This window comes from Ctenopharyngodon idella, chromosome 17, assembly GCF_019924925.1.
Source record: "Ctenopharyngodon idella isolate HZGC_01 chromosome 17, HZGC01, whole genome shotgun sequence".
Taxonomy (NCBI): domain Eukaryota; kingdom Metazoa; phylum Chordata; class Actinopteri; order Cypriniformes; family Xenocyprididae; genus Ctenopharyngodon; species Ctenopharyngodon idella.
In genome coordinates this window covers 23,727,377-23,744,294 of record NC_067236.1, presented here as the reverse complement: position 1 = coordinate 23,744,294, position 16,918 = coordinate 23,727,377, and the positions used below count along the sequence as shown (strand labels likewise).

At 35.4% G+C, this 16,918-nt stretch overlaps 1 protein-coding gene across 6 annotated transcripts in view; it reads left to right on the top strand.

Annotated features, from left to right (window-relative positions):
• LOC127498689 (centrosomal protein of 170 kDa protein B-like) overlaps nucleotides 1-14,467 on the top strand; it is a 30,908-nt gene extending 16,441 nt beyond the window's left edge. For 3 of the 6 annotated variants that reach the window (XM_051868321.1, XM_051868319.1, XM_051868320.1), the window contains exons 9-20: nucleotides 21-823; nucleotides 3,813-3,959; nucleotides 5,869-6,007; nucleotides 6,095-7,591; nucleotides 8,304-8,538; nucleotides 11,251-11,322; nucleotides 11,518-11,644; nucleotides 11,826-11,939; nucleotides 12,010-12,098; nucleotides 12,212-12,305; nucleotides 13,703-13,754; nucleotides 13,864-14,467. In XM_051868321.1, the coding sequence (XP_051724281.1) occupies nucleotides 21-823; nucleotides 3,813-3,959; nucleotides 5,869-6,007; nucleotides 6,095-7,591; nucleotides 8,304-8,538; nucleotides 11,251-11,322; nucleotides 11,518-11,644; nucleotides 11,826-11,939; nucleotides 12,010-12,098; nucleotides 12,212-12,305; nucleotides 13,703-13,754; nucleotides 13,864-14,045 (3,551 nt within the window). In that variant the 3' untranslated portion in view covers nucleotides 14,046-14,467. The remainder of the gene's footprint in view (nucleotides 1-20; nucleotides 824-3,812; nucleotides 3,960-5,868; nucleotides 6,008-6,094; nucleotides 7,592-8,303; nucleotides 8,539-11,250; nucleotides 11,323-11,517; nucleotides 11,645-11,825; nucleotides 11,940-12,009; nucleotides 12,099-12,211; nucleotides 12,306-13,702; nucleotides 13,755-13,863) is intronic. The other 3 variants (XM_051868322.1, XM_051868324.1, XM_051868323.1) reach the window with 3 other exon arrangements.
• The last annotated feature ends 2,451 nt before the right edge of the window (nucleotides 14,468-16,918 follow it).

Sequence of the window (16,918 nt, the reverse complement as noted above, 5' to 3'; positions counted from 1 at the left end):
TGTTGACATGTTATTTCTAGATACACACCATCATGAAGATGATGATTTGGAAGAACCACAAGAAATGCAAATGGTTCAGTCAGTGTCCCACTCTGGGTCACAAAAGATCGTGCCACAACTGGAGGGAGAAGATTACCCAAATAACTACATGCCAGATTCAAAGAGCCAAGGCAAACCAGATCCCCAGCAAGCTTTTATGGTCGAGTTCTTTGACGACACTCAACGGAAAAGGCGCTCGCAGTCGTTCACCAATAACATGTCTTCTCCTGACTTCCAGTCTGCTCTAAAAAACAAGTTAGACAAACGAAAAGTTGGAACATCGTCATCCGGACATAATCCACCCACACAGCAGTTCACGATTCCCCTCAAAGGTTCAGAAGGTCCTCAGCGGGCCGTTTCTCTCAGACGGGAGAAGAGCGAAGTCCGTATGAGCACGTCTGAATTTAGCTCCCGCTCCGCGTCAAAACCTTTCGGCAGCATCGGCCGGAGGTCCAAACTGTCGCAGGACTTTGCGGCCGAGTTGCTTAGGGTGTCGAAACCTAGTCCTTCCTCCACATGGGACCATAAGACCCCATCTTCTACATCTACGACATACTCTGGCTCCTCTGTGACACATCAGAGTTTTCCTGCCACTTCTCATTCACAAAATCACACCGTGAATCAGACAGTCAGATCTCCCTCTGCGCCCATGGAAGTCAGCAGTACGGAGGCCAAAACTCCACAGCAAGAAGAGGATGACAGTTTAAGTGATGCGGGAACCTACACCATTGAAGCCGAGGGACCAGACAAAGAGGTTGTGGAGGCACGGAGCTTAATCGATCAGGTACAACCCCGTCACTTCAGCTTGACATCACATTTGAGTAGGGCTGGGTGGTATGACGATATATATCATGGCGACGATGTCAAGTGTCTATTGATAGAGATTTTGCTGTATCATTTATATAACTACATGTTATTGACACATTAGAGTGATAAAGAAACATGCATGAATGAGAAAATAAAGAGTGGGATGTGCTTGATGTTAAAAAGAGATATTAAGTTCAAGAAGCCGTGGGAAAAAAGAGCACACAGAAAGCTGCCTCTCAGACAGCCTGCAATCCCAGATTCAGTTTTCTTTTGCGGCATATTGTTTAAATGGTCTAATTGTCACGTGGAGTATTCACGTAAACACTCTCGGTTATGTCTTAAGTTGGCTGAAAACTGGATGTGATTCATGTTTGAACATGACTCCTCATGCTCCCTAAACCACTCTTTCACAATTTGAGCCTGATGAGTCTTGGCATTGTCATCCTGGTATAAATGGCCATGGGATACATCTTCCAACATGGTTGTTTAAGAACTAAAAAGCTAGGGTTAAAGGATTTATTGCCAAACATAACATGCCAGAAATATTAGGCTACGTCTACATTAATCTGGAGACATTTGAAAACCGAGTTTTCATTTAAAAGCTCTCCTCATCCACACTAGCGTTTTCAAGTATTTTCCAAAAGTTGCTCATCCACACTGAAACGTCTGAAAACGCTTAAATCCCCTTACTGCACATGCGTAACACATACTAAAAGCTCACGAGATGATGCAGAGAGAGCAGATATAATAAAGCTCTCACGCTATTCTTCAGGCACGATCATTTTATTAGTATAATATCGCTCACTGTTGCGCCCAGGTCGTGTTTAAAATCGGGTTTAAAGCATATTTGCATATATAGCAAATGTGAGTAAATTCTGTCATCTTTGCAGAAATGTAATACAAAGATTGTACAAAAGAGCATTTATCTTGAGCAATACTGTTAATGTAAATAGCAGGCACAACAATGCCGGTATAACTATAGATATCTATGGGTACAATATGCGTCACATGACTAAACATGCACCATTGTTTTCAAATACCTCAATTTTCACCATCCACACTACAACGCAAAAACGCATTTTCAAACTTATCCTCAGTTTTCCTTGACAAAAATGCCATCTCAGTGTGGATGGAAGTCCAAAACATAGAGAAAAAGATGTGTTTTCAAACGATAACATTAGTGTGGACAAGGCCTTAATCACTGCAGGAATGATCCAGTCATAAGCCGGGTTTCCATTACAGATTTTTTACGATATTTTCTAAATGTCGATGATAACTATTGCGAAATGATGGCATTTCCATTAACCGATGTTATGCGACTAAAACGTAATTTTTTCCTTTTGCAATAAGTCATTCCAAAAATCATGGCAACGGATGTTGGTAGGTTTGCGTATGTCTCAGCCACCGCACTATCCATTATATTTAATCGAAGGAGATGTAGGCGTGTTATCCAAGCATTAAAGGGTTAGTTCACCCAAAAATGAAAATTCTGTCATTAATTACTCACCCTCATGTCGTTCCACACCCGTAAGACCTTCATTCATCTTCTGAACACAAATTAAGATATTTTTGATGAAATCCAATGGCTCAGTGAGTCCTCCATTGAGAGAAAAGCCATTGAAACTGTCAAGATCCATAAAGGTACTAAAAATATATTTGAAACAGCTCATGTGACTACAGTGGTTCAACCTTAATGTTATAAAGCGACAAGAACTTTTTGTGCGCCAAAAAAAAAAAATTAACGACTTTTCAACAATATCTAGTGATGGGCTGATTTCAAAACACTGCTTTATGAATCTTTTGTTTCGAATCAGTGATTTGGATCTCCTATCAAACGGCTAAACTGCTGAAATCACGTGACTTTGGCCCTCCGATCCACTGATTAGATTCATAAAGCTCTGAAGCAGTGTTTTGAAATTGACTAGATATTGTTGAAAAGTCATTAGTTTTTTTTGGTGCACAAAAAGTATTCTCTTCGCTTTATAATATTAAGATAGAACCACTGAACTCACATGAACTGTTTTAAATATGTTTTAGTACCTTTATGGATCTTGAGAGTTTCAGTGGCTTTTCTCTCAATGTAGGCCTCACTGAGCCATCGGATTTCATCAAAAATATCTTAATTTGTGTTCTGAAGATGAAAGAAGGTCTTACGGGTGTGGGACGACATGAGGGTGAGTAATAAATTACATTATTTTCATTTTTGGGTGAACTAACCCTTTAATGGCAAGGAAAGCCCCTTATACTTAAAAGCGGCCACGTATGAGGTGTTTCTGGGTGTTTCTCCCTCATATCTGCTTCGAGGTCTTGATAAATTGTGGCATTTCTTTGTTGTTTAGAATCCAGTATTCCCATAAGTCTTTTTTGAGTTTAATAAAGAACTCGTCTTCTGTTCAAACATACCATGCCGTCTCAACCTTTACGTACACTGTAAATGTGAAAAAATTTCTATTGCAGTTTTGCTAAATATTTTTTCGAATTGCCTAAAAAAAAAACACCTCAAACTTTTTTGCGATATGTGGGAGTTTTTGCAAAATTGACACGTTTCCATTGGGCGCATTTTCAATTCGCAATTTCAAATTGCGCATTTTGAAGGGTAATGGAAATGGACTATTAAGTATTTGCTCATTTAAATCCAAACTACAACTTTATTTTTGGACAGGCAGTGTATAATAACTATATTATGATATATTTTTTTTATTGTGAAATAAAATGTCTCTTATATCATTAAATAAGATTTTAGTCATATCGCCCACCCCTATATTCGAGCAGCTTCAAGAAACCACAAACTATTTTGTTATTAGAAGCCATTGTTTCAGTTCTCTTATTCAGGTTATTTCAGTCACTTCCCTAGTATTTTATCACATTTCAAGTGTCTTCTGAATAATTCACCCAGTCAAGAGTCAAAGAGTTCAAATCAGTTGGGAACAGACCTTCATAATTCATGCATGCTTTATCATTAACAGGTATTTGGTGTTGGCGACAACAGCCAAACCTCAGCAGCAGCAACAGTTAAGACTATAGTTGGTGACACTGATAGTCTTCTGCTCAGTAAGAATAGCTCAGGCCCAAAACTGGGCCAATATCCAACAGACCGTAGTGACACAGTACAGGTAAACTCTCACCTGACTACAAACGTTGGCATGCTCGCTCCGGATCATGGGCATCAGTAGATCTATCTGCAATCATCTTATTTTTCACTGTGATTTTATTAGGATCTTTCTTGGGCATCTTCTCAAAGCTGTTTTGATGGTTTGATGTCTTTTTTTCCTGCTTTTGGGTGATTATGAATGGGTGATTTGAATCTTTAAAGGGCCTGATCTCTTTTTATGGTTGAGATATTTTCATTTGGTATATTTTGACATTAATACCATAATCGATATATTTAGTAAGCCAGCGTAATTGTAGTAGGTTTTATTTAGAATAAGGGACTTGAATAACAAAAAAAAAAACATTGAAAATTAAGAATTGAAATAATAATTGAAATAAAAATGAACCTGTTAACTGTCACCCCCACTTTTTTTTTTTTTTTTTATAGACATGAAAATGCACTATCCAAACTTAAATGGTTGTAATTCACTTTGGAGTATAGACATAAGGCTGGTCTTGTTTTAAAGATGAAATTTGGCAGATTATTGTAAAAGTGAAATAACTCATGTAAGTGAAACAGAAAAAAAGTTATAGAAGTCTAAGTTTATGAAAATGTAAAATGTAAAAATATATTTTATATTCTATATAAAATATATATTTTACAAAACAAGTTTTACTCTAAAACTGCGAGGAAATCAAAGCCAAAAATCTGAATAAGTTGTGTTCTAAATTTCAGGTTGATATCTCAAAAAATGAGCTTTCGGTAAGATTTTGTTTGGGCGCAGTACCACACTTTTTCACTAGATGACAACCAAGCTCCATTACTGACCATATAAGGGCGCCCCCATTTCCATATATGGTTTGAGTGATCTGAACCATATATTTCCATTATTTTTATACAATTTATGAAGTAGACATCCTATATAGAAGTAGTATGGGAAGTTTGGCAGAATTTGATATGAATTCAGCCTCTAATAAACATGTATGTGGGTTATAGATCGCCGCCACAATCATAAATGTCTTTTTTTTGCTATTAAAAACATTTTCAGACCTTTTTCTCTCAAAAAACAATTGAATGGATGTTATCTTTTGAACTCTTGGCATGAAAACAAACATGTTTCAAACAATCTTTAATGATTTTTCATGTTCATCGCTATTTCAAAATAAAGGTCTGAACATGCCTTATGAGTATGAAAATATGCTTGTTGCAAATTGATAAATTACTGCTCCTCTGTAGCAGTAATCAGACACCAAAATATGAAAACTAGAGATTCTAAGCTTTCAAATGATATATAGTTTTTCAAGATTAGTTTAGGTTTAGTATAAGATATTACTGTTTTAAATATGTAATGACTGTGGGCCAGTGACAGTTAACAGGTTAAAGTTAATTTTAAAATTAAAATATAAAAATAAATACAATTTTAAAAAATCTGTGTGCTAATTCTTTGGCATAGCTGTTGTTTTTTTAGAAGTGTGAATGCTTGGAGTTAGAGTTTTAATAACTATTTGCACAGTATTCAAATATTTACAATGTTTATTCTTAACAATTTTGTGCATATCTATAAGAATTATTTAATTTAAGTCAAATGTCACCTAAAAGTATTACATAAAATAATTTAAGAAAATTAGTGTGTTAAGAAATAAAGATAAAGTCAAAAATGTATTGAAGAATAAATTCTTAAAAATTAAATAAGGTATAAAACAAAGAAATGATTATTTATTTACTAGACAGTGTTATTAGTTTTAAGAAATATTTTCAAAATATTTATTAAAAAATTTACATTTGTAAAATGTTGTGAAATGTGTAATATAAACATACAGATACAGTGAAAATATCTCAACTTAAACATCAAAAAAATAGTTACCACTTTAAAGCAATTTAATATAATAGAAGTTTTTAGTTTAATTAGCTGGTTTCTTTCTTTTCTACAGATACAGTCGATGACGTCATTAACACCTGGAAGCACTAGGTGGGTTTCCCGTTGGGCAAGTTTGGCGGACACCTATTCAGACTCTGGTCCTGCTTCAGGACTGTTTGATATCCCAACACAGGTTGATCTTTCTGCCGGAGGTATGGAAATTTTGCTTGGCTCACTAGCTTTCTTTGCTTTTGTCTTTACTAGCACATTTCATTTGTCCTATTAATCATGTCTTTAAGCTGGTGAAAGGATCATCCACCAAGCTATGCTTAACCGAAATGCTGACTACTCGGAAACAGGTCAGAGCAGCAGATCAAGACGAGTTCTGCCTCAGGTTCCTTTGAAGGAGAAGACTGAGACGCCACCGCCCACGATACGCATCCAGCCTGACTCGTACCTGTCAGGTGTGGAGAAGAGTTCGCAAGTTCCGAAGCAAAAGTGGGATCCACAGAAACTGAGTGTCCAAGATGATCTGGATCCGGACAGCTTGAGTGATGCCAGCAAGTCCGATGATGGCTCTGTGGTTGAGCAGTACAGGACGACTCCTGACACGACGTGGAACCGGTCTCCGAAGACACAACCCAATCAAGAAGAGACAAAAGACCTGGATTCACCTCCCAAATTCTCCACGGCTACTTTAACGCGACAGCATGGCAGTCTTACCAAGAGCAACTGTTCACCACCAAACACTGATCACCCAAGCAAGGACGACTCTCTTGGTGTAGACAGCTTAGTGTCCATCGTCAGACAAGAAAGTTATACCAAAGAAAGGGCCAGCGACGACATCCAGTTGTCCAGATTGCCCCAGATTTCTAGTCAACCCTTTGGGAATGATGCTTTTAAAGGCTTAAGCAATCAAGACACTCAATCTTACCTCAAAGACACTGAGGATGTTCTAGCTTCTCTGGAAGCCAAGCTTCTGGAGCAGCAAGAAAACAACGGTCGCTCCCATTTGGAGGACTCCTTCTCGGGAGAATCGGACACTTCCAGTACAATCAGTGGCAAAAACGCTTCTGTTTCTGTTCCTAAGAAGCCTGTGGTCCTCAGAGGAGTTTTAAGAGGTACCGGTCAGTATTCCAGAGAACCTAAGACTTCCGATGATCCAAAGGACAGTGATGGCAAGGCAGATCCAGGCAAACGTTTACAGCTCCGTCGTAACCATAGTTCTCTCGACTTTGCGTCAGAACAAAGTCCCACCACTCGGCATTGGCCTGACACCGTCTCCGACCAGGAATCAAGTTCCCTACCTTACAAGAAGTACACTATTCCTCTTCAGAAGGAAGGTGCGAGCAAATCCAAAGGTACGGTACAACAAACTCTAGGTCGCTCCAATAGCCTTTCCGCTCCAAGAGCAACAAGGGCTTCGGTGCTTCGCCGTGCCCGTTTGGGCGAAGCCTCCGACAACGAAGGCACCGAAACCGATCGGACGTCTCAGAACTCCGATGTCAATCCCTCGACAAACAGTCGGGGTGCTCAGGAGAGCAAGAAGCTCTCTCGATTGGACATTTTAGCTTTACCTAGGAAAAGGACGGGCTCCTTCAACACTCCCAGTGACACCGAGTCTTCCACAAGCAGGACGGGCTTTTCAAACCGCAGCACAGAGTCGGGCAGCTCCGTGCGGAAAGCTTCAGTGCCGGATCCTAGGGCTCTTCTGCGGAAGGTTTCAAACGCCGTGAACAGGCAGCCGATCATCCGCGGACGCTCAAGCAGTGCCAAATACGCCAGCAGTACTGCCAGTGAGTATCATACTTCCGAATGGCTTCTGTTTTTGCTTATTTCATTGAGAGGGGGTTGGTCAAATGTTAGGCAAACGTTGTTTAGATGACTATTTTGGCTTTGCATCCATTTATCAGAGTGATGAGCTTCCAAACAACAAAAGTACAATCCAGTAAAATCCAGTTCTTTCACTTTCTCTGAATGACTCTTCCAACGGTCATTGACTTGATTTGTGTGCACTTGTTTGTATCGCACAACTGGGCCAATGACCATCTTTAACTAACAAGACCATGTAATTAGTCTCCAATATTACTAATTTTTGTAGTTGGAGATAACTAGTAGGGATGCAAAGGGGTGGAAAACTTCTGGTAAATTTCCAGAAAATTTCCAGAATTTCTGGAAACTTTCCAGGATTTTTTGAAAACTTTTTGGAAATTTACCAGAAATTTTCCGCCCCTTTGCATCCCTAATAACTAGATCACCATACTAAAAACTTAACAGGTATATTTGAAAATCAAGGTAATTTTTTTTTTTCTGATGGGATTAACAATCTAGAGTACTTTTGGACACTTGGACCCCATTGACGAATGGGAAGTGGTTGTTGGTTTTTCGGGTGTCTTATTATCTGTCTCTCTGTCTTCTTCTACTTCTGCTTTTTTATTTTTGTTTCTATCCCATCCTCTGATGACATGGTGTACCAAACGCTCCTCCTTCCCAATGTCCTGGGCCAAGGCTCCAGGAGGCGTCAAAAGGGTTCAGACTACGCCTCCACCTCTGAGGATGAGTTCGAGACTAACCATAGCACCCCTAAACACAAACGCTCCCATCATTCAGGGGCCCAGCAGAACCCCAGAACCCATCCAGCAGGTCCGGTGCGAGCCATACCCCGTTCGAGAGACTCCGAAGGGGAAGGACACGAGAGCGACGCCTTCCAGAACTGGACGTCTCATAGTGCTGAGATTGCCAGGTGAGGACGGATTGATCATATAGCGTAGGGCTGGGACAATAAATCGACTCATCACGAAGCGAGAAATGATTCTGGATCGATTCTGAGTTTTTCCGAATTCTCTCTCAAATCGATTCTGAGCTTAGTTTTTAACACTAGATGGCACTGCGTGCTTTAGAAACAGCCGTATTGTGCTTGCTTCCAATTCCTTATACACACCACTCTAACTTTCTATAAAATAATCATTTATAAAGTTCAAAAAGGTTGAAGTGAATTACAAGGGTGTTTGCAGTGGGCTGTTTACATTAATCTCACGTAATAAAAGCATTCTGAGGTGTAAGTACATTATCAGACTCGGCCGAATGCACGAGCACTCTTCTTCTTTGAGTGTGCGGTTAAAAACAAGTCAAGAGCGCCATCTGCTGTTAAAAACTACGCTCAGAAACGATTCAAGAGAGAATTGCGACGCATTCGGAAAATCTCAGAATCGATCCACGAATTAATCGATTTACTGTCGCAGTCCTAATATAGGGCCCTATGATTTCCGCGGATGGAATCACAGAATCCAGTCATAAAAATAAAATTTACTACTTAACATGGAATGTCATGGAATTTGGCAAATTTTGGAAAAGTAGGGCTATACACTTAATATACTTCACGCAAAATTGAAGAACGAACTGGTATGACGTTATTCCGAACAAAATCAGGCCAAAACGACATTTGTTTGGTGTTCGAAACGGCTTGCCAAAGTGAACTTTACAGAAAAGTTTGCTCTGGCTGGTAAACACCTTCGAACTACCATGGCGATTATGTACTAGGTAGGTGTGGCTCTTTTAACGTGGAAATCTTTACATATTCATCTAAACGTCAGTCAGCAGTGTGGGAGGGTGTCTGGATGTTCGTTAACAGTTTATCGCTGCTCACGTATTTCAAACTTCTTTTTACCCTAAAGCGAAGAATGAAAAAAAAAATATGAATATCCTTTAATCAAATTGCGATATGGACTAATTTCTGTTAATATTAAACCACAAAAAGACTGTTATTTAGGTGTTCTGCATGTCTCAAAAAACTATCGTAAACACACTGAAACTCAAACGTCTTCATGACAACCCGCCGAAATAAACTAAATAAAATTTGGTTCACCTAGAAATATATTACTATTCTACAGAAGAATGTTCATCTCAAAGTATTAATAATGATATTAAAACTTTATATTTTTTAAGGAATATCAATTTTTCTTCCGTGTTTTAGGCCCTGTCCACAAGAACATGGGTATTTTCAAAACCGCAGCTTTGGCCGTTCGTCCACACACAAATGCAGTACTGAAACTGAACATTTTTGAAAACTCCTGCCAGGGTGAAGTTTTTTAGAAACTCCGGTTACAGTGTTGTGTAGATGGTGAAGCCAGAGATTTTGGCTTGTGACGTCAGAGCCAGAACTGGTAATAACTTTTTTTTTTCCAGGCTTCTGATTGGCGTTTTTTTTTTTTTTTACGGTTAGGGTTAAATCGCCACCTGTTGGTTTGGCATGCTCTTGAGAGCGCTTCATAGCGTGTTTTTGCGTTTTCATGTGGACACAATTTTTTTTTTTTTTTTTTTTTTTAAATGAAGGAGGAAAAACTCTGCTTATAAAAATACCGGTGTACGTGTGGACAAGGCCTTACTTTTAACATTAAATCATAAACACAGAAAAATTAAAATGGATGGCACAGAATTTCTGAAAAAATAAAACCTTTCTTAGGGCCCTATTACTGTAAAAAAAAAAAAAAAAAAAAGGTAATAAACTAAATTGTTAAAGGTTTCACTTGATTAGACATGCTTTTTGATGTATTAAAATTTAATTAAACTATTAAAACAGAATGAAAATGAAGTCCGAAAACATGGAATTTGGGATTAAATAAAACTTTTCATAGGGCCCTAAAAATGTAATTTTTGTGAAACTTTTAATAAATTGTTGTTAAATTGTTTAAGTTTCGTGATTTAAATTAATTAGACATGCTTTTTGATTACTAAAATCAACTATCAGTATCCCGAAAAATGAAAAAAGCACCAGAATATCTACAATCCAGGATCCCTCTGTTTTAATAATAGTTAGAGAACCACATTTTAAATGATTTAATGTCACATTCAGTTAGCTGAGACTCTCTTTCAGAGCTGTAGTGCTATACTGTGTTTTTCTTGTGGTCTAGTGTTTTTCTCCCTGACTCCGACATGCAAATCATAAACAGAAAAATTAAAATGGATGGCACAGAATTTCTGAAAAAATAAAAACATTTCATAGGGCCCTATTAAAATGTAATAAACTAAATTGTTAAAGGTTTTGCTTGATTAGACATGCTTTTTGATTTATTAAAATTTAAAAAATTTAAAACTTAAAACTGAACATGGAATTTGGGATAAAATGAAACTTTTCATAGGGCCCTAAAATGTAATTGTTAAAATGTAACTTTTAATAAATTGTTGTTAAATTGCATAAGTTTCGTGATTTAAATTTAATTAAACATGCTTTTTGATTTAATAAAATTTAAATTCAACTATTAGAATCCTGAAAAATGAAAAAGCACCAGAATATCTACAATCCACGATCCGCATTTTGAATGATTTAATCTCACATTCGGTTGGCTGAGACTCTCTTACAGAGCTGTAGTGCTATACTGAGCTTGAATGTGTGTGTTTTTTTTTGTTTTGTTTTTTGTTTTTTTCTTGTGGTCAAGTGTTTTTCTTCCTGACTTAGACATGCATTGACTGTACCCAGTGTAGATGATGTCGTTGATTACAGTGGGAATCATCATAGGTGTAGTCCTAGGTAAATCCATCATGCATTCCAGTTGTTTTTGTCAGTAAATAAGTTAATAATTGCACAGATGTTACATCTTTGAAAAATTACTTATGGTATGAATTCAAATGATTACTTATTACTTGTACTGCATTGCCCCCAACTTTTGTAAATGTTTGTTTTGATGTCAATGTAAATGTAATTTTTATGCATGTTCATTGCTAGATTGAGTCAGGACCTGGCCAAAGATTTGGCTATTCTGGCCCAAGAGATTCATGATGTTGCTGGAGATACAGAAGCTCAGAGTGGCTCTACAGACAAGATGGGACCGGCCATATCTGCCCACGAGGAGGTGCTGTTCCTGCATTGATCTGAGCAAAAATACCGGGGAAAAAAACTGAAATATTTTTTTGATTTAAAATAACTGTGAATATATAGTAAAGTGTAATTTATTCCTGTGATCAAAGCTGAATTTTCAGCATCATTACTCCAATCTTCAGAGTCACATGATCCTTTTTTTCATGCTCGTTCAGTTGCGGCACCAGATTCCTGAAGCCAGTCAGAATTTCCAGAAAGAATGTCCAGTTGCAGCGGCGGTTGACGAGTCGGAGCCGACCGTCAGGGGACCGAGTCCGAGAGCAGACGAGGTAGCAGCGCTTCTCTTCAGCTGATCGTCCTCCTGTATTTGAGATGTAACCCTCATTCTTCTCCTGTCAGGTTACGCTGAACAACGTGATGCTGAATCCAGTGTCCCAACTGTCTCTCGCCATCCGTGAGAACACAGAGCAACTAACTGAGAAAATCAAGTAAGAGTTGTGTTTTCACACATGCTCTCTTTTTACACTGTTTTTATATTCCTCTTGTTGCTATTTAAAGGACTTATTTTTTTAATTTTCACATATTGTCATATTTTTTTCAGGGTTTTGTTTCATAATAAGATGGATGTTTTGAGTGAAATTGAGGCCAAAATCAATGCGGCTGATGATCCTCCACCACTGAAAACATCAAACAAGGTGTGTGTCTTTTTGCCTTTCCCTGAATAAATGGTAATAAGTACTCTGTATTTTTTTTTTTTTTTTTTTTTAAATAAAATCTGAACTTCATTGAACCAGTTGTAATGTTGAATGAAGTAATAATAAAAATAATTTCATGTTTTTTTGTTTTTGTTTTTTTATTCAGGAAGTATATTAGACCTTAGAAGTAGTAAATTATGTTAATATCTGCGTTATTTTAGGATCATTGATGTACATTTGTAAGTTTTATTACTAATTTCCAGTTTTTTATTTTTATTTTCAGTCTTCATTTTAAATGTAAAGTTATAGTATATATAATTTTATTTTATTTCAGCTAGTAGCCAAGGCTATTATATAAATTAATAATAATTATATATATATATATAATCTCTAAACTTTAATATTAATTTATATATATATATAACTTATTTTATATGTATGTTAATAATTATATATAAACTTTATTATATATATATATATATATATATATATATAATAGTAATTATAAACAAACTTATTATTACTTATTATTACATATATATTATGTATTATATATTATATGAATATATATGTAAGTTTATATATAATTAATAATTATATATATATATATATATATAAATTAATAGTAATTATAAATAAACTTTTATATATATATATATATATATATATATATATATATCTAAACTTTAATATTAATTTATATATATATAACTTGTTTTATATATGTTTATATTGATTATATATATATATATATATATATATATATATATATATAAAACATTTATTGTTATTTATATATATCTTATTTTATATGTATATTAATAATTATATATAAACTTAATATATATATATATATTAATAGTAATTCTAAATAAACTTATATATATTATATAAATATATATGTAAGTTTATATATAATTATTAATTATATATAAATTAATAGTATTATAAATAAACTTTTATTTATATATATATATAATATATATATAATTATAAACTTTAATTATATATATATATATATATATATATATATATATATATATATATATATATATATATATATATATATATATATATAAATTAATAATAACTAGCAATGAGAAATATTTTTTTGCAGCATTTATTAACCTTTGTTAATGTTAGTTAATAAAAACCTTCATATTCACAGTGCATTAATGTCAACAGATACAACTTTTGATCTTAAGAATGTATTAGTAAATGTTGAGATTAACATTAAGATGAATAAATGCTGTAGACGTTGTTCATGTTAACTAATGAAACCTTACTGTAAAGTGTTACCGAGTTTTTAATACTGAATAGTTTGTATCAAACGTGTCTTTGCTCTTGAATCAATTAAGCCATTTTGTTTTCCTTCTATCGACCTGCTCGTCTTGTAGGAAATTGCATCAATTCTCAAAGAGCTGAGGAGAGTCCAGAAACAGCTGGAAGGTCAGTCGATGCTGCTCTTCTCTTCTTGCCAGTTTAAATGTTTCACATTTCATCTAATAATGATCTTCAGATGGTCAGATGACTGATGTCCTCACTCGTGTCCCTTCAGTCATCAACACAATCATAGATCCACGAGGAAACCCTGACCTCAGCAGGACGTTTTCTTCCGCTGGCGTTCGCAGTTCCAGAGCCGCGTCACGAGATGCGAGAACGTCCCAGCGAGGCGGCGGACCGACGCCGAGCAGCCGCCGCATGTTCAGAAGCAAAGACAGGGAAAGTTCACTGGTATGACGACTCTGTCCGTGTCAGTTCACTCAAAGCATCATCACTAGTCACTTTGCTAATGATTTCAGCACACAAGTCGAAATCTGCGTAGGTTGTTGTGTAGAATCAAACCGTTTGGCACAAGCTCCTCATGAAAACCTCAGGCATTTGGGAGAATATGAAGATATGTTTGACGTATATTTGCACATTTATATTGCTCCAAACAAACCAATTTCAACAGCTTGTGGCATTCATAACGCAACGATTGAGATTTTGGCATTCAATGTAAATACACTGTTAATGACTTTTCTTTATCTTTGTTACTTTTTTTTGATTGTTGTTATGGAAATATAAGGTCAAGTAATTTACATGATTATTTAAATCACTGTTTGTCTCTGTTGGACAGGGTATTTGTCTATGTTAAAGATCATTAAAGAATTCAAATGTAACCGTTTTGTTCTTGAGTCATTATTTCCATGGAGGTTTTGTTTTTCTGATTTCACTCTGATATCATAATGAGCTCATGATGTTGATCTATACTAGTCTCTAAACTATTATAACTCCATATAAACTCTTACATGTGTAATTGAAGCTCTGGTCACAGTCGTGTTTCTGCCGAAATGAAAGTGAAATCCTAACTCACAGCAGTCCAGAGCTTCTGAAACTCTCTTTCATGGTCTTTAAAGCCTGAATGAGTTATGAAATATTATTCAGCATGCATACAGTATATTATAATAACATGTCTGAGTGCTGAGATTTTCAGTTCCCATTTCACTGATATATTTAGCTTTTCTCTGATGTTGATGTGCAAAACAACTTTATAAACAATGTTTTACATTTAAACATTTATTTCCACTGTAAAAAAAAATTGCATGTACAATTCAATGTCACTTGCCGTTTCTTTGTAATTATTTGTAAAATTTACTAGCAATTTCTGTAAGTTAATCCTAGACCAAATATTTTTTAGTGTAGTTTATTAATAAATGCTGTCTTAAAATCACAGACTCACAGAAGATCCAAGCTTATAACGAACCTTTAATCATACAATTGTGATCCTCTTTATGCAATTTTACCATTTGTTTTCAAATATCATAAACATTCATATATTAAAACGGATTTTGATGCCTCAATGTGAGATCTGGGTAGTAACGGATTACATGTAATCTGGATTACGTAATCAGATTCCAAAAATCAAGTACTTGTAATTAGTGTAAACTACTTTTTTAAATACTTGTAATCAGACTACAGTTACTTTTTTATGGATTACATATTATTTACACAATGGCAGTAAGTTGTTTTTCATTTTTTTTTAATGTTTATATATTTTTTCATAATAAACCTGCCAATTATATACGTTCGTGATTCTTTGAGTTTTCCGGCGGTGAGGGGGAAATATATATATATATATTCATAATATATGAAATGATATGATTTGATGTAGCAGTGATATTGCTGTGAAAATGTTTTTCAATATTTTTGTAATGTTGCTGTTTTCTAAATTAACTTAATTTTAAGTAAATCATAAGATGTGATTTTGTTTTATTCAGTGTTACTATCAGCAAACACTAACAGGTACATTAGTGTTAGTATTTTGAAGTATTAACTGTCCATACATTGCACTTTAAAAGGAATCCGTTGAGGCTCTTGTTATATTTTTTCTTTGTATCTGTCAAAATAGTACAAGATTATTCTACAATATGTGAAATCAAATAAGGGTTAGCACAAAAGTAATCTAAATGTAATCCAAAAGTAATCAGATTACGTTACCAAAAATGTGTAATCTAAGAGATTATATTACTGATTACAAATTTTGTCATGTAATTTGTAATCAGTAACTGATTACAATTCATAAGTAATCTACCCAGCTCTGTATATATATATATATATTAGTATCATATATAATTTGTAATCATTCTCTGTGCATCTTTTTCAGAAAACATGTTTATATGTCAGTTAAAAATAAAAAACTAACTGAAGACGAGTAAAGAGTTAGTGATGAAATAAGAATAAGAAGCTAATTACAAGCAATAGGACAAAAAAAACAGCAGAACAAATAAATTTTAAATGCTAAGCATTGTATAAATTGATCAAATGTATAAAAACAATGCATAGTCTTCATTGTGTAAATTAAATATATATTTACTCTTATTAAAATTGTCAAGAGCAGTGAGACTTTTTTCTCTTTTGTTGTTTGATTAATATGAATGATAGACAGCAGGAAAATTAGACAGCTGTCGCTTTAAGAGCTGCCCGGGTCCATTATACTGTAACACGTGCCTTTAAATGACTGTTTGCGAGGATACTTGCAAAGATGGGCATTTTGACACATACACATATGTATATTTATAATTTAACCGATAAAGCCAATAACGCGCCAAACATAACTTCAAAACTCACGCGCCCTGTCAACAGCGTCAAAGTACCGCGAGAGCGATTCAAAAGCATAAGGAGTAAACGCTCTCGCGGCACTTTGATGTCAGACGCCGATAGGACTGCGCAGCGCCGAGGCATGATGTCATTCACCGTGACTTTAAAGGGCTATATGTAAGAATTTTCATGTATTAATCACATTTTATTGCCAATGTGTGAACAGCTTGTAACGAAACTTAAAAAACGAGACCTTTCTGGACTTCCAAGGTTGTCTATTTAAGCCTGTGAACGGATTTTCACGTGAAGGACCCGGGAAAATCAAAAGGATGTGACGGTTACGCGCGCTCCCGAGAGCCTCTCTTTTTAATTACCTCATCTGTCGACATGATGCCGGTGAATCTCAAATATATTTACATCGCTTTTACCGGATGCTTTTATTAACTGTTGTTTTGTAATTTTTTGTTGTATAATGTTACTTATTTTGTTATTGAGATGAAAGCGCGCAGCACATACATATTCATCTAACTGTC